Source organism: Aulostomus chinensis, chromosome 1 (assembly GCF_037954235.1).
Source record: "Aulostomus chinensis isolate RoL2024-O1b breed Wild chromosome 1, RoL_Achi_v1.0, whole genome shotgun sequence".
Taxonomy (NCBI): Eukaryota; Metazoa; Chordata; class Actinopteri; order Syngnathiformes; family Aulostomidae; genus Aulostomus; species Aulostomus chinensis.
Genome location: NC_141320.1, coordinates 60,277,244 through 60,301,435, shown reverse-complemented (window position 1 = coordinate 60,301,435; position 24,192 = coordinate 60,277,244). Strand labels below are relative to the sequence as shown.

The 24,192-nt window shown below is 45.7% G+C and overlaps 1 protein-coding gene across 11 annotated transcripts in view; it reads right to left on the bottom strand.

The window, feature by feature from the left end:
* Positions 1 to 923: 923 nt before the first annotated feature.
* Positions 924 to 24,192, bottom strand: part of LOC147272591 (histone deacetylase 4-like) — a 64,216-nt gene continuing 40,947 nt past the window's right edge. For 10 of the 11 annotated variants that reach the window (XM_086193374.1, XM_086193308.1, XM_086193854.1 and 7 more), the window contains 23 exons: positions 21,900 to 22,050; positions 19,937 to 20,060; positions 18,782 to 18,900; positions 13,910 to 14,038; positions 13,693 to 13,802; positions 13,197 to 13,331; positions 12,926 to 13,118; positions 10,876 to 11,099; positions 8,594 to 8,812; positions 8,292 to 8,487; positions 8,019 to 8,152; positions 7,818 to 7,920; positions 7,694 to 7,740; positions 6,716 to 6,823; positions 6,451 to 6,506; positions 6,177 to 6,264; positions 5,954 to 6,073; positions 5,526 to 5,623; positions 5,163 to 5,281; positions 4,765 to 4,898; positions 4,507 to 4,591; positions 4,286 to 4,430; positions 924 to 4,116 (listed from right to left, as the gene is read on the bottom strand). In XM_086193374.1, the coding sequence (XP_086049500.1) occupies positions 4,077 to 4,116; positions 4,286 to 4,430; positions 4,507 to 4,591; positions 4,765 to 4,898; positions 5,163 to 5,281; positions 5,526 to 5,623; positions 5,954 to 6,073; positions 6,177 to 6,264; positions 6,451 to 6,506; positions 6,716 to 6,823; positions 7,694 to 7,740; positions 7,818 to 7,920; positions 8,019 to 8,152; positions 8,292 to 8,487; positions 8,594 to 8,812; positions 10,876 to 11,099; positions 12,926 to 13,118; positions 13,197 to 13,331; positions 13,693 to 13,802; positions 13,910 to 14,038; positions 18,782 to 18,900; positions 19,937 to 20,060; positions 21,900 to 22,050 (2,877 nt within the window). In that variant the 3' untranslated portion in view covers positions 924 to 4,076. The remainder of the gene's footprint in view (positions 4,117 to 4,285; positions 4,431 to 4,506; positions 4,592 to 4,764; positions 4,899 to 5,162; positions 5,282 to 5,525; positions 5,624 to 5,953; positions 6,074 to 6,176; positions 6,265 to 6,450; positions 6,507 to 6,715; positions 6,824 to 7,693; positions 7,741 to 7,817; positions 7,921 to 8,018; positions 8,153 to 8,291; positions 8,488 to 8,593; positions 8,813 to 10,875; positions 11,100 to 12,925; positions 13,119 to 13,196; positions 13,332 to 13,692; positions 13,803 to 13,909; positions 14,039 to 18,781; positions 18,901 to 19,936; positions 20,061 to 21,899; positions 22,051 to 24,192) is intronic. The other variant, XM_086193692.1, reaches the window with a different exon arrangement.

Here is a 24,192-nt window from a genome sequence, read left to right as displayed (position 1 = left end):
AATGTTTTAACAAAGATCCTCTGGAAGAAAAAGCCCCAAACCCAGCGTTTTTTTTTTTGTTTTTTTTTAATTAAAGTGATAAATGGCACAAGCGATGTGCCACTGATCTAAATTGATTTTAAACTTTTTGAGCAAAAATAAATAAATTTAAAAAAAATCCTTTTTCTGAATGAATGAGCTTTAAAAGAAAAATATTGTTTTCTGGACTGATATTCATGAAAATATAATTTCTGCCCTTTCGTCAAAGTCACTTGCATAATTGATGAATTATACACGGAGAGCACTCTTCTCCCCATGAAACCTGATCACATTTGTGCAAAAAAGCGGGGATTTCTTTTCTTTTCGCCACAATTTGCAGCTTTGTTCTTCTCATCAGTTTCAATAAAAGCGTTTCCTTCGCATCCTGCAGCTCCACGCTTCCTCCTTTTTCATTTTCAGTCACCTGATGGATGCTGCGCGTGTTCGCACTTGTAATATTGGCTCTCATAATTTGATTTTCCACTCAAGAGGGGAGTCATCTGAGACTGTTTTTGTGTGTGTGTGTGTGTGTGTGTGTGTGTGCATGTCTCTCACGCAAGAGTCACTCCAACTCTCCGGCATCATTGCTGTCATGTGCCGGGCCTCCAGCTGCATCTGGGAGAAATCAAACCCATAAAAATGTCTCTCTGCTGCCGGGTTGTGAGTATTTGCACTGCGCTAACATGGACTTTGCATGATTAAAACCACTTCCTGATCATGTGACTTTACAGCTTCCAGGAGAGCTGAAAAAAGGAGAGAGAGAGAGAGAGAGAGAGAGAAAGAGAAAAAAAATCAATTCCTCCTTATTGATCGTTGCCTCCTTTAACCCCTGGATCTCGCCGTTTCATTGAAAACTACGACCACCGAGTGTTTTTCAGAAATATATTTTATAGATGATGTCAGAGATGAAATGTCCAAAGCGTAGGTCCCAAAGAAAGATAACATTTTTCATCAATAGAGAGACGAACAACAAACAAAAAAAAAATAACAAATTTTTTTTTTTTCCCATTTACATGTAAACCAAGAATTGCTCTTGAGCCACAGTGGTTATATATAGAACTGGCCGAGGTGGGTGTGACAATCAAATGCCCCCTTTTTTTTCCTCTCTCCCTCCCCCCCCCCCGCCCAAAAACTTTTATCTCAACCGTCGCTTCTCTTCCGTTTAAATAAATTGAAAGAGGAACATTCTTTGGGAGGGTCTTTTTCCTTCTATGGTTTTTTTTTTTTTGAAGGTGTGAATGTAGCAGAGGTTTGGCAGAGCACGTTTTCTCTCAAACACAGTCCATACATGTTCTAAGTGCTGAAAGTCACTCATTGGAAACAATATTCAATAAGAACGATAACAAATGGTTCTCGGCGGAGTCATTTGGACAAAGTCTTTTGAATCGTTTGCACACCCGAGAGGAAGAAATAAACAAAAGAAAAAAACAAAAGAAAAACAACAAAAAAACAACAAAAAAAAACAACAACAAAAAACAAAAACCCGTCCCGGCTGATTCGCCGCGGGAGGTTTTACTTGTTTTAAGCCCTCCAGTGTTCTTCTTCTATTGTGCAAATACATTTTTTTTTTTTTTGTTACATAGACAAGCAGGCATGCTGACTCACAAACCATGCAAAGAGTTAAAGTTGGCGCGAGCAGACGGCAAAAATTAAAGTAGTATTTCTACAAAAATAAAGAAAATAAATAAATAAAATGTAAAAAAAAAAAAAAAAAAAAGCCAAATTAAAACTATTAACAAGTGGAATGTTTTTGTTAGACATGAAAATATAATGTCAAATTTTTACAAAATGAGTTAAAAAAAAAAAAAAACCCGACTGATGTAGGAAAATCTGAATAGCAGGAGCTGAGAAGGAGACACCGGACAAATATGAAGAGAGACTTTTTTTCTTTTTTTTTTTTATAAAACTGGTTTAACCTGATAACCGCATTGTTTCTCTCTTCCCTTTCAAAATAAAAGCGCGCACATGCCGCCAGAAAAGTTTGACACGTGTCCCCTTCCTCCTTTTTACTTTTCCCCGCCAAGTTAAACTCCGCTAGCTACATAAAACTCTTCACCTCTTGTCATGTGATGTCACAGTTGAAAGGTAAGTGCGTGAGCACAAGAGGAAAATGCGTCAATTAGGCAACAAAGTGATTAAATCAAGGATGCTTTATCTTTTTCTTTTTTTTTTGGAAAAAAAAAAGTCAATTGCAGTGCCGTGTTGTGATTTTTAGGGCGACTCGAAACAGTGCAGTCGATGACGAGTTAAATATGCTGCTCTTTTTTTTGTTGTTTTTTTTTCTTTTTTTTTTCCTGGAGTAATATCATACACCATACTGGTTTCTCCATTCACAATATCATAGCTGTCATTAGTTAGTACATTTATAAATTTTCCATATACAAATCTCCTATAAACAGTACGTTATAAATACACAATTGATGAAAATGCGGAAAGAGAGCCGTAGAAAGAAAGAAAGAAAGAGAAGTTGCTCCTCATTTTTGATAAATACGAGAAAAGAAAAAAAAAAAAACAACAACAACCGTGAATGGCAGCCCTATAACTATCCAGAAAACGGATAAAAACACATGGATGAAAAAAGTTAGAAAAATGATCCCGGACAGTAAAAAAAAAACAAAAACAAAAAAAACAAAACCCCAACAACAACAAACAAACAAACGAAACACTTTGATATTGTAAATCGACAACTCGATGTGGAAATCATACATGTAAGATACAAACAGGCCACAGCGCCTTTCAAAATATATTCAAATTCAATTTACATGACGAATGTTGAGCTCACACTAGCAGAGTGACCAAGGTAGTTGCCAACCAGCACGGCCTCGTGTGAGGAGGAGATCAGTAAACATTGAACCGGGAAGTGTCATCGGGAAGAGCCCAAATGCGAGAAATGTTTGCCGGCTAGGTGGCGTGAAAAGTACGACTGTAAATACATGCTTTGGCTTTTCTTTGCTTTTTTTTGTTGTTGTTGTTTTTGTTTGCTTTTTTGGGGGGAGGGGGGGGGGGGTTAACGTTTTAAAATCAAAAATTTTTTAAAAAGAAAGAAAGAAAGAAAAGAATCTCTCTGCTCCAATGCATGCTTCATGTTCGTTACAAAGCACGGTTAAAGGGAAGCTACATAAGAGGCTTTTTTTCAATCCAATTCCTTGTTTGCGCCTTTTTCTACTGAAGCTGGCAACTACCTTTACGAAGCGTTTCTTTTTTTCTTGTTTTATACAGAAAAATAGATCCATCCAAAAGTAAAGTAACTCTTCAAGAGGGACGTGGCCACGTTCCGAGTAAACATGCTGAAAGATTGTTTGCTTTATTTCCCCCCCCCCCCTCCAAAGAGGACCGGAAAGTCTTCCCTCGCCTCGCGCCGTGGCGAGAACAACTCTTTTAAGGCAATCTTTTCCTGAACAATCCTGAAATCCAGCGGACCCTCACCAAGGCACTCCTCTCATAACCTTCCGTGGCAGGCTGCTCCAGCGCGGCGGCGCCCCGTCCAGCCTACTCAAAAGTCCACAGTGAAAGCATATCTGGTGAAATAGTTGCTGCGATGCCCTTGTTTTTAATCGGGTAAAATGTTTCGAGAAAAGATACAAGAAAACCCCGAGCTGTGTGTTTGACAGCTGGGGTGTGTGCCGTCCCTGGTGTCCACACCGGTCATAGGGCAGCTGTGTAAAGCACCGTTACTCTCACCTCTCTGTGGCGAGACGTGATCTCGCCCCCGCTCCAAATACGCCTGCCTTGGTCACATGGTTAGCCGCTCTAGGCTAACGTTGGGGTGCGAAGACTGACAGAAAAATGTCTCTGATCGAGCGCAGCGAAGCGACTCTTTTATGTTTAATTGTATTTTTTCCAATTCAGTCCTCTGTCTCCTGATTGGCTCCCTACTCTGAGGCTGAGCCCACCCCCTCTCCCTCGATTTGGCCGAGGGGCCGCCAATCAAGGTGACTGACGTGGTGAGTGGGGTTAGGGGGGACTAAATGAAGGGATCAGTCGAGAGACTCTACGCAGCTCAAAGAGGCGTTCTCCGGAGAGGTCAATGGTAACAGCGTCACCCTCGGGTCCCTCCATTACAGTGGCTCCTCCTCTTCCATTGGCTCCTCCTCCGGCCTGGCAGGGGAAAAACAAAAAAAACACAAACCACACCTTTAGCTATTCATGCTGACACTTCTTTTGACTTTTCACAGATTTGGACTTTGAAAAGAAACCAAATGATTATGTTTCGACACAAACTGCATTTTACTTTGAATAAAAGCCTGGGGGAGGTAGCTTAAGTTACCTTTGGTCCATGGCGTTGGTGTTCGCCACGGACAGCGAGGCCATGGCACTGACGGCCTCAGCCTCCTCAGAGTCTCCTCGCTTGGCCTCCAGCAGGGACAGACCCAGGCGCGGCGAGTAGCGTTGCACCGAGCGCCAGTATTTACCTACAAGGAAGGAGAATGGAGAAGTCTGACGGTTGTTGTTTACGATGCTGAGTAACGTGGTGGCGTTATAACTCACTGTGAGTCTCTATAACTTTCTCCAGAGAGCGGACAGCGTTGGGGTTGGGCCTCTGCTCAAGGACAGCCTTTGGCATCGGGTCCAGCTACACAACACACACACACACACACTTTGTAAACTAGCGATACGCAATCATAATTTCTGGATTTTTCATTATTTATGAGCCACAGACGGTAAAACACCCAAAAAAGGATCTTCCTGAGTCTAGAGACTTCATTAAGATTCAGCTCGGGGACGTTGGGGAAGAGACCTCCTTACCTCCTGGCCCAGCAGGGCGGCCACACAAGCCTCAGAGGCGTCACAGATGGCGGTGAGGTCATGACCCCCCTCCAGAGCCAGGACCACCCTGCCTCCAGCCAGCGTCATCAGCTGCCTGGTCAGATAACCAAAACCTGAAGCCCAGGAAGAGAAAAGAGTTGGGATAGAATTAGCTGTTTCACAGGCTGGGGTCTTGGCTGAGGTTTCCAGGGAAAGAAACGGAAAACTGGAGTTGATCTTCTTATGTAATTTGATGTGAAAACAGAAACAAAATAGCAACAACAAAACAACAACAACGAATCAAAAGCTTGTCCAGTCTTGGCTGGCCGCTGCGTCAAAGACTTCACTTGACACATGGAGCGTGAGATAAGAACCAAGCCAGATAATCCTCTACGCACATTTGGATGTTAAGGTGTAGCCACCCAGGGGTGGGGGGTGTCCTTCCACGGCGTCGAAGCCAGAGGACACGAGCACGATGTCCGGAGCAAACTCATTGGCTATGGGCATCACCGCTGACCTGAGGGTGGGCGGGGCATAACGATTAGACACGTTGCAGCAGCAAGAAGACCAACTTCCATTTCATGACTCATTACTGTTGCAGTTTCACTCTCCAGCTAAATATCAGATCAACAACATGTAAGGACTCCAAACTGAGTCTTTTGTTTGTGGGATAATAAATTAAATCTATTTCTAATTTTGTTTGTCAGACAAAAACTTAAATGACGATCGCAATGCTCTGGAACCTGGAATGTATTCAGTACCTGAAGGCTGCCAGGTACTCTGCGTCTCCCATGGGGGGGTCTAGACCTCCAGCGAAGGCCACGTTGACGTTGAACCCAACGCCAGGACCGCTGCCCACCTGCAGGGGGAAGCAAAGGAGTGACAAAACTTGAAAAAAGTGACTCCTACTTCCATCATGTGTCCGATACGTTTCAAATACTTGATATCTGAGAGTGTTCCAGGGTTAACTGCTAATTCAGTGAATCAAGACGACGCCAATCAATAATTCTGGTAAATGATGACGAATGCTATGCTTCACTGTTTTTCTTCTTCTTAGTTCTTTGCTAACTGGATAATTTCTTTTATTTCCGAGCCATAAAACGCTACCGAGGCACTGTGGAGACTTGAAATCAAAGCAAAGCCTTTCTCCGATTTGAAATGAACCCCTAAAGCTCGTTAAAACATTCACCTCGTCGGGTGCACCGCTGCCGGGGAAGAAATTGCCGTCGTCATAGCGATGAATGGACAGATAAAGGACATTGGGGTCGTCGTAGAATGCTTGCTGGGTGCCGTTGCCGTGGTGAACATCCTAAAGAGCGGGTAGAACACACATGCGTTATGTAATCATAAACTTTAGCATGCATGCTGAGCTCACAAGAGGGAGCTGGGAGTTCTGGCGTGCAGACACTGACCCAATCCACGATGAGGATCTTGCTGACGTTGAGTCTCTGCTGCAGCAGTTTGGCTGCGATTGCCACAGAGTTGAAGTAGCAGAAGCCCCTGGAACAGCAGCACGCTGATTATCAGGAGGTCAAAGGGGTTTTTATAGTAAAAGCACATGAAAAAAAAAACAAAAACAACAAAAAAAACAAATTCTGGAAACATCTGGCACTCTGCGGTTTGCGTCAGTTCTAGTCGGCTTCAATGTTTGTCTCCTGCTGTGTGTGGTGACGGGTGCGGCCTTACATGGGAGTGCTTTCCTCGGCGTGGTGTCCCGGAGGGCGGACCACAGCGAAACCATTCTGGAGAGACAGACGGGAACGACAACAGGCCGTCAGCCGCAGCGCCACTGATCACCAGTCAGTGTTGTGTTTACTGAGTAGCGGCGAACCGCGTTGAGAACGTAGTCATTTAGCCAAAAATCGCACTGGCTTGGAATTTAGAGAAGCTCGCAGCACCGTTCCTCCTCAAGCTTATCAAAACATCACACACATCTGGGTGCCACGGTTACCTTCAGCTCCCCGGTAGCCACTTTGAAGACCAGTTCCACGACAGAACCGACCGCCAGACGGGCGGCGCTGGAGGAGTGGACCTCGTTCCAAATGGTGTCGCTGTCCACCTGGGAACACACACACACACACACACACACACACACACACACACAGACACACACACACACATCAGCTCGCACGCTTCTCACACACACGTTTACAGCGACTTACTGGCACATTTTCCCCCCATGATCCCCTCTCGTATTTATGGCATGAAGAACAGCAGGTTCTTGCGTCTGCAAACGTCACATTCTGACCATGAATCCGTCAAATCCAACTTAATACGGTGGCGGGAAAAACAAAGTTTATGTGCACCGGGACATCAGAATCTCAAAAATATGTTTTCCAGCTTAAAATACAGCAAAATGGTGATTATTTTGTTGGAAAAAAATGCATCCGTTTCCATCCTGACACCCGCCACCTGCCTCTTGTCGTCTTATGAAAAACAACGTCGGCCCCAAAAGGGTGGCTTGCCCAATATGACCACGCGCGGTCAAACGGCCAGCGTAAGGGAGCAGTTAGGACTTGGCCGGTGATGGTGCTGTTACTTTTGGACCATCGTTGTTCCAAAGAACAGCAGACGCACACCCCGCACCAAGACAGGTTAGATTTATCGACATGCCTTTAAACTGCTCATTATAGAAAATACATTAAAAAAAATGTTTTGGTGGGGATTTGCTTATACCAGCATACTCGAGTAAATCTGTGTTTAATATTAATTTACTTTAAAACATATTTATGTTTTATCAATCCACGTATTGTAAAATTTTGATTTTTGTTTATTTTTTTCATGTGCGTGAAATGACAAAAAAAAAAACCCAACAACAACAACAGACAAAGGAGTTTCTGGGTGAAGATGTGAATGAACCCTGAAGCTATATGAGAAGTTTCGTACATTTTAAATCTATTTTTTCCAGCTGTAGTGCTGGCGTACTCACCCCCACCCCTCCACACGGCAGCCGTACAAACATGGGAGTGATTGAACCTGTCCAGGAGAAACAACGTTAGGCCAAGGACAAGCAGCAGCTGGAGATCAGGACGAGAGCGGAGCTGCAAACTTACAATCAAGTTTCTGTCGGAGAGGGTTGGTTCCATACAGCAGGACGTGGGCTTCAGAGTGAACCGTCTGCAGCTCCTCCAGAGTGGCCTTCCTCCCACGGATGCACTACACACACACACACACACACACACACACACGGAGGGAGGAACTCAACTCTCACATTTTGATGAAGAGCGGCGTGATGGAGGAGAACGGCAGCCTACCTCGCACTGCGCCCTGAGTCCGGTTTCCTGCAGCCGGGACCAAATACTCTGGATCCGTCCAGCATGTTCTGGGTGGCTGTTGGTGTTGCCGCACATGCACTGGTGCTTCTGCATGAGAGAGTCGTACACCAGACCTGAGGAGAACACACACACACACACACACACACACACACACACACACACACACACACACACACACACACACACACACACACACACACATTAAAAACAGCTACAGGTGTGCTGATGGGATAAGAGGCTGGTGAGGCCAACCTGTGGTGAAACGAGGCTTGACTGGCGGGTCGGGGGCGGGGACGCTGATGGGGAAGGAGGAGGCTGAAGCTGGAGACGACTGAGCCCTGGACAGAGGGCGGTGTCCCGGGAAGGAGATGGACAGTCCGGCAGCTTCCATGGAGGCCTGATAGTTCCTCAGCTGGTGGATCCGCTGCTGCTCTAGCAACAGGGCCTGCTGCTTACACACACACATACACACACACACACACACACACACACTTTTATCACACACTTCAAACACACGTGGTGTTAGGGTCTTGTGTCTCAGCTGTTTTTTTTACCTGTCTGAAGAGAAGTTCCTGCTCCGCCTGCCTCTCCCGCTCCCTGTGCTGCTGCAGCGCCTCCTCCTGGAGCTCCTGCGGGTCTGGGGGCTCCTGCTTGATGGTGACCCCTGGCGGTAAAGCGCCGCCGTCCTGGTGTTCCCTCAGCTCCTCCTCCGTCTCCTCGGGGTGGCTCTGGTGCTGGCGACCCACAGGCGACTCGCTGGGTTTCGCCATCATCTACAGCAGCGAGGGAGGGTGTTATGATGTGAAATTTCAATCTCACAATGAAACAGCGGGATCTGACAAATCCTCTCAAAAATGTGTGAGGCGGAATTCAGAGAGGCAGCAGACAAGCGGGCACGCTCTCTGCTGAATCAAATTCCTGGTAAATCACTTCTTTCTCTGGAGCATTCTTCTTTTAACAAGCTTAATTTGGATTATGCAGTCAGACTGGTGTGTCGCTCGTTTCAAACCTATCCGCTCTAATTGAATGTGAGCGGTCGCTCTTTACTCCTGAGCTGAAAAAAGAAAAAGACAAAAAAAAAACATTTGGCGTTGAACGCTCGCCGCCGCGCTGCGGTCCGTCGCTTCATTCTGGGCTGTAATTATTGAAGAATATGAATTTTTTAAAGTGACTCGCAAGCAAGAAAGCCTCAGCTACAGGTGTGTGTGTGTGTGTGTGTGTGTGTGTGTGAGAAAGCAGGGTGTGAATGTTTGTGCGTATTTCCCAGAGCTGTAAGCCTCGGGGCCCCATGGCTCAGAGCCAGGGGACGGCATTGACGTCAGAGCATTCACAAGTGCCCCCCCCCCCCCCCACCTCTACTGTTTTTTTTGTTTTTTTGCGTCCAAACAAATGTCTCTTTCCCCCCACATTTTTTCACCTCTCCCTGAACGCCCCACCCCCCGACACCCCTCCTCTCTCTGTTCGACTTTCCCAGAAGCCTCCTCTTCCCTGCTGATCACACAGTTTTACTCAATGGAAGCTGAAGCAAGAGATTCACAATCGCCACAAAAGACGAGTAACAGTTTCGTAACGTTCTCGGGAGTCACAGCTTTTGAAATTCGGGCGGCAAAAGGAAAAAGTTGATTACATATAAAATGAAACTTCAAAAAAAAAAAAATTAATGGATCTTTTTTTTCTAAAAAAAAATCATTAAATAAAATAAAATTAAAAAAAACTGATTGTAACTCCAAATTCCAAAGTTCTATTCAAGCGCCCGTGAAGCTTCTACTGTACATCAGGCCTCGCGCATCATAACATGAAGACATTTCCTGCGATGTTTTCTTGTTAAAAAAATGTGTGTGTGTGTGTGTGTGTGTGTGTGGGGGGGGGGGGGGGGTCCAAATCACAAGACTTTTTAATTACCTCTAAAATACTTCCACATTTGATCTCCTGACTTTAAGAGGGTTTTTTTTTCCACCTTTTAGTTGTACAACCAGTTATTGCTTTCTGATTTTTCTTGTTTTGTCTTCATTTTTGCCTAATAACTACTGGTGGCTCAGGAGGCAGCGTGGCTGTTTGGTCATCAGAAGGTTGCTGGTTCAATTCCCACCTCCCCCAGTGTCCCTGCTGCTCAGGATCCTGATGTTTTTATTTGACCGTCCTATTTAGAAGTGATTGTAGGAGTTCAGATGTCTTCAGTGAAGAACTTCATTCCTCTCCAGTCAGAATGTGTCCTTGCCGCGTCACAGGCCGGTATAGAGATGTTTGTGTGAGAAGCTGCCACTTGAGAGACATATGGAGGGAGAGAAGGAGGGAGAGGACATCCCTCGTTTCATCCACCCACCTCTCCTCCAGCGAGGACTCCGCTCGAATAGGTAAAGCAATCCAGAACGCTCGCGCCCGCCCGCCCGCCCCATATAAGGCAAAGGCTTCCGTTTGGTTGCCATGGGAGTGAACAGATACCTCGCAGCCCGTGGCAACTGTCTCGGTGGCAGTCAACAGGCGTGGATGCAAACATTTAAACGCACACATATACACACACACTTTACATGATAGCCTTTACCTGGCTCCACCTACTCGTCAACAAAAATACTACAGAGAGCAGCAGAGGAGAACACACACACACACACACACACACACACACGCGCACGCGCGCGCACACACACTCGGGCAGCATTACTGGCAGACGCCTACACAAACCACTACACTATAGCTCCATTGTGGCTGATAGTCCTAATTAATAATCAGATTATTAAATGGAATGTCACAACAGCAGCTGCCTCCAGTATCCCAGGGAGGTGATGTACATCCAGCTGTCTAGAAATGTAGCATCGACCCCCCCCCCCAAATAAAATACCTTGTTGAGGTGGAGCTGCTGCTGCTGGAACTGCTGCTTATGCTTCTCCAGGAACTGCTGGTGCTGCTGCTGGACCACCAGCTGCTGCAGGGCCAGAGCCTGCGCGTGAGCCTGGGCAGCGCTCCCCTGCGGAAGGGGGGCCGACTGGGTCCGACCCAGGGGCCGGTGCTGGCGCTGCAGCTTAGCCATGGATGCTGCTGACGACATGGGCAAACCACTGACACCTGGAGGGATAGAGGAGATGGAGGTGAGACGGTGATGGAGATGGCGGGTGTCCCTGAGGCGAGCGATGAAAGGTGGAGAGAGAAGAGTAGTTAGGAACATATACACCCTCCATGTGAGCCTGATGCTCATCCTGGATCCACCTAGCAACCCCTTCCTCACCCTCAGACTCCCAACACCTCGGGAACAACTATTTAGACTAGATGTCACGATGATGCATGACTCCCCAACTCTATGAGGCGTTTTGTTTGGAGGGAGAATCAGACTTTTCCCGTGAAGCAGATGAGAACGACTCAACATGGACTCCTGACTTCTCTCTTATTGAAATGGGATGTGAGATGAGTTAGCAGATGAATTTGTGAACCGAATTTAACAACAACAACAAAAACCACAACCATCTGTGCTGCCAGACTGTGATACTTCAACTGCGAAGATACGAGTCGTTGAAAGTGACCAACAGCGTTCTTTTAGTGTCAATTCAAATGCGGAATTCCAGAGCAAATCGAGAAAACACACACGAAACAGAGTATTTTTTTTCTAATGTGAGGAAAAGCCTGCTAAGTAGGAAGCTCACAGTAGCTGGATGTGTCTAAAATCAAGCAGCAGGTGGCGCTAATTCCGCAGAAGATAATTTAGCGTAGCTTCCAGCCTTTGTCTATGGGAGTATCAAGGAATGGAAGCAGAAACAGCTGATTTTGCCATGTCAGCAAAATGTTTAAGAATTCAGAAAAGGTGTGTGTGTGGTTTTTTTTCGGAAAAGAAGAGGAAAAAGAAGTCAAACGTTGTCGTCGCCCTCCCACCCCCCCCCCCCCAACTTTCTTCAGTTTCTATTGATCTTTTCTCATGCAAATTGTCAAACTGGGCATCAGAAAAGTTGTCTAGGTTGAGATAGCCGTCTGAACCGGGAGCTAATTCTGTCGACACACTCATCGTCTGTGTCTCGTACGACGTCTTGGGCGTCCGTGTGCGTCAGCGCTCATTCGCCACTAACTTCTGAAAATAGCAGCGGTGTGGACGTCAGTGAGGGGAGCCTGATGGGAAAGAAAACGCACAATGAATCCGTGTCACACTCTCTTAGCTTACACCGGCAAATGAAAGGAGCTCATTAGTTCGAGATAATGAATGGACATCTGTCAGTGTGAAGGGGCACACAGTGTACAATGAAGCATCATCTCTTTGAGTGTGGATATGGTTTGTTCTTTGTGGGGGGTTTTGTGTGTGTGTGTGTGTGTGTGTGTGTGTGTGTCGACGGTGTGCGTCAAAGTGCCAATTTACACTGCCTCCGTTTCAGACTCCATTTTTTAAAGAGTAACAAAGACACATACGTGCAAACCTCGATCGGCTGCAAGATAATAAAGAAACTGAATAAAGTGAGCAAAAACCACCAAGAAGTACAGACTATAACCTATAACTCAAAAATCAAACCCATATGAGCGGGGTGGGACTCCAAATCTGACCGGGAGGAATTAATACCAGCAGGCCACTTTGAGCGCGCCGCCGGGAGGGGGCGAGCATGCGAGCGAGCCGAGTGAGTGCAGCTCTCTCGTGTCGGTCGCTCGCGCTACACAAACTGGAGACTGCAGCAGCAGCACTGACTGAGCAGATTGATTGAATGAATGGCCTTGATAGAATTGAGACCTTTGTTTTATCTGCGCTGTCTGTCGCTAGCTGGCCTGCCTGGCTTGAGGGGGAAGGGAAAAAAAATAATTTTTCCCTCGCCAGACAGGCAGGCCACCAAGGGGCCAGGCCACCGAGAAAACTCCTGGTAGTCCCAACGGCCACCCCGCCACTGCATATGAGTAATCCTGACCACCGGGACTACTCCTACCTGTCACCAGGGGGCTCTGTGCTGGACTCTGCTCCATGAGCACCATGTGTTGGAGCAGTGGACTGTGCCCGCCGTGTCCTCCCGTCCCTGCTGCTGCCTCCGCCAGGTAGGGGGTCAGATGGCCACCAGAGAGAAAAGGAGGGCTGAGGGAGAGCGCCGGCTGCAGACCTCCATCCTGCTGGGCTGAAGTCACCTGAAACGGAACGAGGGAGTGAATTTTGTTGTTTTTTTCTTTTGTTTTAGCCACTGGTGCTGCTAGCTTGCTGCTTACATTGGAAGCAGCAGTGGCAGTGGCGGTGGCAGGCAACCCCAGGGTGATGTTGGGTAGGGATGGTGAAGTGTAGAGGGACAGCTGGTTAACAGAGCCCCGCTCAGCACTGCTGCACAGCCTCTGGGTCATAGACGCCTGGGAAGCACATTTAAATGATTGATGTAAGTTAGCAACATGACAAAAAAATAAAAAAATAAACACATCACTGCAGTGGTATATAACTCGTCAGGGCCACAAGCCTCCTCCACACTGCTCGAGTGCCCCTAACGGCTGACACAAATAGCATCTTGCCAGCTCCTCAGCTCTCCTCCTCCTCTGCAGACCCATCATCTTGAAGATAATAAGTGCTGCTAAATCTAAAAGCTAATGCCTAGCGCCCACATGGAAAACTCATTTGTTTTGAGATTTATGTAGCTTCGCCTAAATGACCTTGAGAAAGGTTTCACCTCCCGCGACATACAAAAGAGTTGGGATGGTTTTGGAATAACGGTGTTACCTCCGTGCTGTTGGAGACAGAAACAGTGATGCCGTTCTCGTTGGGGATGTTGTTGGAGCTGTTATTCGGGGAGCTCGGTCCCGAGCCAGGAGCGCTGCTACACGCAGAGTCTGAAACACACACGTACAAAACATAAAAATCATCAAAAAAAAAAAAGAAAAAAAAAGAGAGAAATTATAAAAATACAACACAGTAGCCTGATATGAAGTTTGTTTACCTGCCATGTCGAGCGAACGTTTCTTAGCGGAGGTGATGGGGCTGTCACGACGACGCAGCAGCGGACTGCTCCGCCGCTCACTGACCTTCTGCTTCAGCCTGGAGCGAAGCTTCAGGTTGGGCTCGGAGGCTGGGAGGAAGATGGAGAAGAAGACTTCAATGACGGAAACGGTCACATGATGTCGTCGACGAAATGTTTGGGTACCTGATACTCATATGTGTTACTAACTCGTCTTCTCCTCCGGAGCCTTCAGGCTCCCCACATCCCAGATACTGCTGGAGGAGGCTACAGACCTGAAGAGGCTCAAGCTGCCACCCGTAGCACCACCTGCTCACGCCCCCGTCTGTCCATCAGTCTCTTCCCTTTCTCTCCCTCTTTATCTCTGTCCCTCTCTTTCCTTCTGTCTATCTGTCTTCCTCCATTATCCATCCCTGTCTCTGCCCTGCTCTCCTGCTCTCTTTCCCCCCAATCGGTCAAAGCAGAAGGCCGTCCCCAGAGATCCTGGATCTGCTCCACATTCCAGCCTGTTAAAAGGAAGGTTTTTGTCGCCGCTGTTGCCTGATGTGCTTGCTGATGGAGAATTGTTGGGTGGAGGCTCATAGAAGGAGTGAGGTACTGGACCTGCTCTACTTGGAAAGTGTCATGAGAGAACTTTTGTTGGGATTTGGAGCTACACAAATAAAATTGACTTGAATTGACTGATTGTGAACTGCTTTATGTGCCCATTTGATCCTTTTCACCACAAGTTAGACTGTTTGGGCTCACGTGACTCAGATCCAGTTTACCTGAACAGTGTGAACAGATCGAACCACATGGAGCCTTGATTTTTATTCTTTTCCAGTTCTGACGTGGGGCACATGTTCCTTGGTCACACAGCTGCTGTATTTGGGGCGACAGCTCATTTTGAGGAGTCTTATCAGTCTTGTTCTTCAGCTCAGCTGGAATCTCACACCCTCACACTCTTGCTGACTGATCATTATCGTCAAGACTGTTTGCCCCCCACCCCCCCAGCCTTGATTCACTCATTAGCATTACCTGTTGCCTTTTAAAGCGTCTTTGACTTGTTAATATCATTATCATGACGGCTTCTGCCTTGGATTGGATTCGACATTAAGAATCTTGCTGCCTGAACATCCACTTTCATCACACTTCACGCACACACTGTGTTTTGATGTTGTGTTGTTGTGTTTTCACCTTCTACTGTGAAGAAATTCGCAGGTTTTCTTTCTTTCACTAACTTGTTCTTCGCTGATATTCTGATACATATTGATATGTAAACAATATAGATCCCCCCCCCTCTCCGTATCACCTAGATTTGGTTTTGGCTTGTTACATTTGAAAAATAATGTGAAGAGTTAAATCAGAGTACAGCGCCCCGCCCACCCACCCCCCCATCCCCGCCCGCTCTGTTATGAAACCTGTTTGCTACATGCTGCCATTCATTACTGTACTATTCCTCCTACTTGGATGCTTTCTGTATGAGCTAAATTGTGATCCATTTTCCCAAAGAAACGCGGCTGAAAGGCAATTAGCTCAAATTTGAGAGCCATGTCTGAGGGGCCTTTTGGTCTTTTGTGTGTGCTGTCAAAGTCTTGTGAATGGAGACAGCGAGAAGGGAACAGCATGTCACCTTGGCTTCAGTCACAGAGACGAACGCTCAGTTTACTTTGTCCTGCCAATCAGCAGCTGCGGATCATTTCATGTCTCCTCTTATCCAGATTTGAAGCGCCAAAGTATCCCGTTGCTTTATTTTCTTCGCGTCATTCTAACAGATGCGTTTTTTCTTTTGTTTTTTTTATTTTTAGGGGGCAAAACAAATCAATCACATAAAAAGTCACTCGTAAAAATGAACGGATTAAAAATAAACGTGTGGAAAAGGGTGAAGTGGGATCTGTGGAGTGTGAAGGTACAGTGGGAGGCAGTCACAGTCCAGACAGCGTAAAGCAAATGTTGATGGAAGCTAATTGACTAGAATTGAGGAGTTCTGATGTGAGGAAGAGAATGCAGAGTTGGGATTGGACTTTAAAGAATTCTAAGGAATATATTTTATAGCGGTTTTAAATGCTGGATTTTAAAATTTATATTTTTATTGTAGGTCAATCAGCTTTCCTGTTTCTATTTTTAATTCAGTTTTTTTTTCATTCTTAAGTACAGAAAAACCACCATAATCAAAGCTGATGATCTTAAAATACTTGCTGTCTGTTTCATTTACAAGGAAAGTTACGAAACACACTCTTCAGGATTGGATCAATTCGAGGAAAACAAATGGAGGGACAGTTGCTTAGACGAGCACGGTACATATCGGGTTTTTAATTCTATGAACATCCCAATATTCACAGCAAAAGAAAAATAAAGGCTGAGCAGAAACTGTGGCTTTTAATTGGTGATTACACATCGAATCAAAACTGAGCAGATTCCTTGTAATCTTTTATCTCCTCTCTGAAAATCTGAAGCCTGAGGCATGAGTGAACACAATCACGCATGATATCTAAAAACAAATGCTACATTGTCGCCTGTTTAAAAAGGGGCCTCGCAACTGAGGTTAAAGGCTATGTACGCTGCGAGTGACATCCTGAATTTCAGTCTGAGTTCATGGGTGAGCAGTACAGTCTGTTTATTAACCGACGCCATGTACTGTACCGTACCCAGTCTGCCTATGCGCTATTGTACCCATGTGAAGGACGAGCTGCCCCAGTTAGGCTACAGAGAAGCACTTCTGCTCATCAGTGAAAAGACAGGAACAGCATGCCTTGCTCTGTCAAAGCGCACAGTGAGTCAGGGGGCCTCTGACGTTCCCACTCCGTCTACATCTTTCTGTTGGCTGAAGCGTTCGCAGGTCTTGTCACGCAATCGCCTCTAGATTCAATTAAAGAGCGTTTCATTTAGCACTTACCACAACATAGAGTCATTTTTGCGTGGTTAGAGTCCCACGTTGGGTTACAGGGAGTGAGACACCATGTCACCCTTCTAATCTTATCTCAAATATATCAGATTGCTTTAATTACGAAGGAGGGTTTTTGTCATGTTAGTAAGTAATGACACCCATCATGAGGTGCTTTTTTTGATACTGAAGACTGTGGGTGAAAAGTTTTACTCTTCCTCAGCGAGGAACTATTTGTTGTACATTATTTTTCATGATATTGTTGATGCACTGATGTAAAAAGGGACATGCACAAAAGAGCGCTGTTGCTTCCCTTGACCGTTGCTGGGAGTCCTGGTTGCCAGTCCTCTGCTTTATGGCCGGGCGGTGATATAAAAGAGCCTCTAACCTCTCCCAAGCTGGCATTACCATAAGTAAACCCCGCAATGCACGTCACTGCTGTGGGCAAATATCAGGGTGGCACAGGGTCTCTGCTCTGGAGCACAAGCCTCAGCCTTATAGAAATTAAGAGATGAGGTGACACTCCAGAGATGATCTTTTCATTCCCTCGCCATCTTCCCGCCTTTTTCTTCCTCTTCCTCTACCTGAAGCAAGTTTAAAGAATGTATATCCTGTTCCACTTGCTCTCAACTGCTTGTGCTTCACCTCAATTTTATTTAACAAAGTCTTTTGAGGTGTTTTTAAATGGTCACTGAAGCCACTACGTCTCTTTCGCTTAATTCTTCCTTCTCAACTTCTTTCTCTCCCTTCTTCTATTTGTCCTGCTCCTTTCCTCTGTTTCTCTCTTCTTCTTCTGCTCTCCCGGGGTGGAATGTGGCTGTGTGGGCCAGTATCAACTGTGGTCTATCTGCCGTCATGGCCAGCAGCCCAAAAGCTCCGAGTCAACAAGGAGGCTGGAGCGCTGGCTGGAGCTGCCTGCCGCCGCACAAAGTGAATAATTGCACTGTAAGACGACCGCTGCTTCACGACTACACCACCGCACACACCGCTCACACTTTACACAGGCACACAAAGATGAACACACACACACCAGGTGAAAACACACAGCAAACAGCTGGTTTTACTCTGTTAAAGCTTCTGTGCTTTAAGCAAGAAGTCTGAGGACGTTAAATTTTTGGCTACAAGAAACTTGTTTTCTCAGCGGAACCTCTAATGCCTTTTGACAAGATCTGTCACCCATTCGAAAGAAAACAGGTTTTTTTTTTCAATCTTAAAAGCAGAGAAACTGTGCAGTCTCACTTGATTCAAACAAATCAAGGGCTTTACAGATATAAGAAAAAGTAGGAAAAAAACATATATCTGTATCGTAAGACACAAATAAAACCAACAGGAAAATGAAGAAGAAAAGGTTAAGTTAGAAAGTGTTGACAAATGAGCTGACCCAGATATGCGTAGCTTGAAAACAACAAGGGGCTGAAACAAAAGCCCTGTGGAACCCCAAAAGAAATTGATCCACTACTATCAAACTGTCACAGCTGTCACTACCACTTACATTACTTAGAGTCTTCGAATACAACATCGACCTGGAATTCTCTAAGAGAAGTATATGCTATCCTTCTTCAAACTTATGGCTGAAGAGGGACAATTGTGATCCAATCATCATCATTCCTTCATAATTATTAACACTGTCAATGTACGAATCAGGTTTCCTAAATGATAACTGATTCAAAATAACTCCCTCAGAAAGAAACTACAAAAAAAAAGGTGATACAACCTCAGGTGGTAAGACAATAAAAACCGCTCTCACTCTTCCAAACTCTTGGATCACATACACCTACACTCGAACTCTCTCCTGAGGGATGCTGGGAAACCCTGGCAGCCTAATGTGGATGTCATCAATAGTGTAGAACTTTGATGCCATCTAAATTATGCTAGACAGAGAGCAGCGACTGGACTCTGCAAGTGTGTGTGTGTGTGTGTGTGTGTGTGTGTGTGTGTTAATCTCTCAAACGTGAGCCGGGCACTGCACAAATTAAGCGTGTGTGATATACCAGTCTTGCGGAGCGGGAAGTCATCCCTGGGGTTGTAGACGCCGAGCACTGGGTGGTTGTAGGTAGACACACCGGTCTGTGGAGGTGAGCTCTGGTCCAGAGAGCTGTGCTGCGTTTTTCTACAACACACATAAACATGATCACAATGAGCCATCAAGGCCGAACCTTGACAACTCTGCGGAGTAATCCCACCAAAGTAAGTAACTCCATGGCTGTCATGGATCTGTATGATTAAACCATCATTCGAAAATCCCTTGGCAAGGCTGCAGACATGTGCCGCCATCTGCTCAGTGCCTACAGAATAAGGTGGTATTTGTCGGCAAAGTTAAGCCGAGTTGGATTTAGCCCAAATGCATGTTCACGAAAAGTTCCCGAAAAGAGGATGTACACAATCTTCCCTTCCAAAATGGAGTAGCGGGAGTACGGAGAGAGGCAGATATAAAAGCTTTGCATTATTCTCCACTGTTGAAGCTTGTAGGCGTTTCATTGGGCCACAAGATTACCTAATATTGTTTATATTTGGCTATGTGCTCGCATTTAAAAAATAATTATGGCGAGTATCTTGTGGAAATCCAGGATGACGCTGGCATGTGTGGGCTACTCTAGAAGCCAGACTTTTTATCTTTTTTCTTTCATCCAAATGTGCATCGAGTCTGCATAATTGATTTGTTCTTCAGTACCTGCAGTGTTGAACGCAAATACCAACTGTATAGAATGACGGGTAGAAACAGGAGACAGCAAGTGTACACACCTGCAAATCGGCTCCAGAGCTGCTAGAATAAACACTCAAGGACAAGCGTTCGATATAAGAGGCCCCATCATCAGGTTCCAATAACCTGCTCTCACGTGTGCATGTCGCTGTGCTCATGCATCGATTCTCATCTTTGTTTCATAACACTACTCGATCCATCACTCAGTCAGGCTCATAGAGTGTGGCAGGAGGAGATGGGGGGGGGGGGCCCTCACGGACAGATTAAGACACAATCCAAGACATTATTCATCAACAGTCATAGAGAGAATTGCCATCGAAACTTGTAGTTATCTGCTTCTGGTGTATTCTACCGCTGCAAAGAAACTTTAAAATACAGATATTCAAAAAGTGATGATGCACATGCATGCTCCCGTTTTGGGTTGCTATCAATTCAGGTTCCTCACCGGTACCAGTAGGGAGCGTCGTTCGGGGGGCCTCCTTGGTTGAGGCTCCGCTGGGCCAGGGCCTTCTTCTTGTTTAGGACAAACTCCTGGAGACGCATCTTCACCTCAGTACTGGCCACAGCGCCTGTGCAGAGAAGAAACAATGAGGCACTCAGAATATCAACTAGCAAACATTCAAGCGAAAAAACAACAACAAAAAACAACAACAACAATTACCTGTCTTTCATTGAAATTGCGTGATGGCTTATTGCAATTTTCAAATCCCAGAGAGGTGCTAAAGGCTAACTGTGTGTCTAAACACAATAAAATTAAAGACAGACATTAGAAACATTTTCTTTGATGATCTATTTTTGTAAAGATCAACAATTATAACCATCTATACTCAGCCTTCCCGCTGCTTCTGGTGTGTCACATGTCTAACCAAAAAACATTGATTTGTAGCAGAATGTACAAAATTGAAACAGCAGTTCTTTCCTAACGGACTTGACGGGGATGGAGAAACCTTCCAACTATCTTATGGATGTTTGATATCTGTTAGAAAACAGACAGTAAACATACGGACGTTTGAAAACTGATCATCCTTTTCTTGAAAGTGTTACCGTCTGAACAAGTTCGTACTGGCCTTTTTTATCTCGTACTCACACTGTAAGGAACTGAAGCAGCATGACAGAGTTTGAAGTATGGAATATGAAAGCTGGAAAAAAATGAGTCCATTGAGTACAAGCGCGCGTCTCTCTCACACACACACACACACGCACGTGCACGCACACACGCGCACGCACAGTTACACGTGAGGGTAAAGAATACAGTGCAATCCATCTCTACCTATCTCACACACACACACATGTAACACACAGCCTTGATATATAACCAATTTCCATACAGCGTGTACACGGCTCTCAAGGACTCCTGTCCACTCATCTTCAATGAACTGTTGAGAGACATCCAGCAGGCAGCAGCTATAACTGGGCTAAGCTCCCGCCAAGGCCACCGGCTAATACAGCTCATTTACCACAGTAAATACACAGGTTCTCCAAGTAAAATGGAAATACGCCGACATGCAAACACTTTGCAGAGAAACACACAAACACACACTGTGAATAGCGATGTCAACGGTCCTTTCAACCTCAGCGGACTTTCAAATCTGGAGTTCTTGCTAAGTGGTTCAGACCTCTGGCAGATGCTCCCCAACGCTCTGTCCAGACAGGACGTAAACCTTTTTTGTCTGTCTGCAGTGGTGGTGGGCGGCATTCCAAGACATTATGAGCCAACTGTGATTGGTATATTCAGCACGCAGTCGTTTCTTTTTTAATGGTCGATTTACACTGAGTGATCAGTACCATGTTTGAGTACATTTGTCCCCCAGAGTTTCAGTTTGTTTGACTGGTGCGATCGCGCCATACAGCTCCTGGACACGGAACGCTTTCTTGGCCAAGATCCAGCTGGACTTTCTGGGGGTGGTGCACGAGCGTTTTCGCCCGTCCTTACAGCGAGCAAGACAACTCCAGCAACGGAGAAAAAGTCTCTGGATATGAGAGGAGACATATTGTTCATGAGCTGCTTGTCTTTTAGCTGAAACCCAGTAGTGGACCTACAGTTTAGGGAGAGGCTTGTCACCTCTCAGAACAGCAACAGAACCTGGCACTCCAGTGCCATCACACATCCCTCTGGGATCTCTCCCGGACCACCGGCTCTTGTGTATAAATCTTATGTGGAGTGGTCTGCTGTATCTTTTGAGGGCTCGAGGGCGTCCTCGTGCGTAGGATGATCACACCATTCCCCCCAGTTACATCCAGCTTCTTACCTGCAGCTAAATGCGTCTGTATGAACGCCAGACCAAGCACAGGGAAACCAAATCAGCCGCTCCGTGTTGGTAGGCAATGCAACCAGACAAATCCTTATTGCTTTGTTTTATACCAGAGCTTTGCAGACAACAGGTGCGATTTATTCCGAGTTAACTTACTCTCTTGTCCACGCTCCTTGTTCTTCAGGAGCTGCAGTTTCTGCTCCCGCTGCTGCTTCTCCAGCTCCTGCTCCAGGCGATGGTTCTCCATCTTCCTCTGGTGCTCCAGCAGCTCCTGCTGATGCTTCAACGCCAGCAGCTCTTGCTGCTGCTGTGGGAACAGAGAGATTATTTAGGACCGCATCAGTAAAAAACAGTCACCCTCTGTTTCTTCTCGTAATCCATTACTTTCTCTTCTTTGAAAGCATTTATATTTTTGTGTGTTTTTAGTCGCCATCTGAAACAATTAAGTCAGACAGCTGTTAGAGGCAATCAAATAAACCATTAGTATAAAAACCTCAGGCCACGAGCTATCAAATAAAGTTGCATCGCTCCGGATAAGAGAGAATCATGTCGGCTAAATGTAAAAATATGCTCCTCCTATTTTAAAAGAACAAAATAAAATTCCTATTTGAGCCGAAACAGGCCCACAAACACCACTTTGTCCCATTGAAGCATCCTTGAATGAGACCCAGGACTCACTGTGAGTCACTTTGGATAAGAGCATCAATTAAACGCTGGAAATCCACGCCAATCCTGGTTTTACCTTCCATATATTTAAAGAACATCAGGCTCCAGTTAATGTGGCTATAATATCCAATCAAAAGGTAAGCTGTGTGTTCGTACCCTCCACAAAATGACCTCTACCTGCCAAGAAATCATCCCTCTCTCGCTCTCCCTCCGTTATCATCGCGCACCCAACGGCAATATTTGATCAGTTTACTGTAACTGCGTGTAATCAACTTCTCTAAACAGATGCTCAGTCGCTGGGACACGCACTTGTGTTTACCCTGAGTGGAAAATCAAAGGTTTGAAACAAGCTTGTGAATAAATTAGTAGCTGAAGGTGAGAGGAAGGTGAGGTGGGGCTCGTGAGAAAACCTGAGGTTGGCTCGCTTCCAGTCGACGCCGCTCGTCTTTTTTTTTTTTACTTCTTTTTTCAATTCGATCAAAGTTTAAGTGGGTGGGACGGTTCAAAGTTTCCACATCCAAACTTATTTTCCCTTATCTCGCGCTTAAAACTGCAAGAAATGTGTGTTCACGGGTGTCTGTGTGGAACCCTGCCTGCATGTGACCATGTGTTTGCCGACATTTGAGAGGATGTGTATGTTTTAAAGCCCTCCGCGCCTGTGTGTGAGTGTGTACACAGGGGCTGTGAATGGGGCTGATTGAGGCCGGGCCTCCCTGACCAGGCTGTGCGTCACTGGCTTCCACCTGAGTGGTCCTGGAGCCCTACCACAGGCCAGACCAGCCTTCAGACGCCATCACTCAACCCCCGATATCACGCCAAACAGCTGCCTAATACATGAGTGCATATTAGGGAAGTGTGCAAATTCAATTTATGATGACCTGCAGAAGTTCAACTTGTCTAGGGAGGTTTGAAAGGAAAAGAAAGATCAGAAATATTCCAGGAAGTGAACAGAGAGGAAAGGGTAGAAAATGAAAAGACAGGAAGAGAGAGGAAAGAGGGGAAAAAAAAGACAATTGGGGAAGAAGGAAAGGATGAGAGAGTAGGAACAAAGAAAGAAAGACCCACTTGCACACGAGAGAAAATATTACATTGCCACTAATGTAATCCTGCACATTGCAATCTAATCTCCAGCCCCCACAATCCATTTTTAGATATTTTATTCAGAGTCTTGAGAAGATAAACGGTTCAGCTGTATCCGCCTGTATTACCGCTCATATTACAACAGTTAATATTCTAAAAATGAACAAACACCCGAATATTTTTATGACATCTCAGCCCCGGCGGAGGGCTGCGGCGGCGGCGGCGGCGCCCTCGGGAGCCCTGATGTATTAAAGCTTCAAGCTGATCTAGATTCACTTTGTTTTTCCAGGTCACTACCAACAAAGTCGTGGTGTGATATGAGGTCACGGCTTGATCTGGTGTATCTGATTTGCGCTTTGGAAAAACAGAAGAAGAGGAAGAGGAAGAAGAAGAAGAAGAAAAAAAAAACCAACCTCCACTTTGGTATTGTTGAAGTTCTGTTTTCCATCTCTGGGTTAAATTGATTTAAAGCTGAGCGTTGGTGAGTTAATGAAGAGTCCTGTGGCAGATGAAATTAAGAGCTGTCTTTGCTTTGTTTAGTAAACTTTTCAAGAGCTTCTTGCGCCTGCGGCTTTGATTCGATCCCTCTGGCCTCTCGGAGGAGTTTAATGAAAATGTTCTTTTGTGCAACATCGATTTCGCTTGTTTATTTTGCAGCTGTTGGTCTTTGCAGCTGATTAATGGCGCTTCTTTTTTCTTGGAA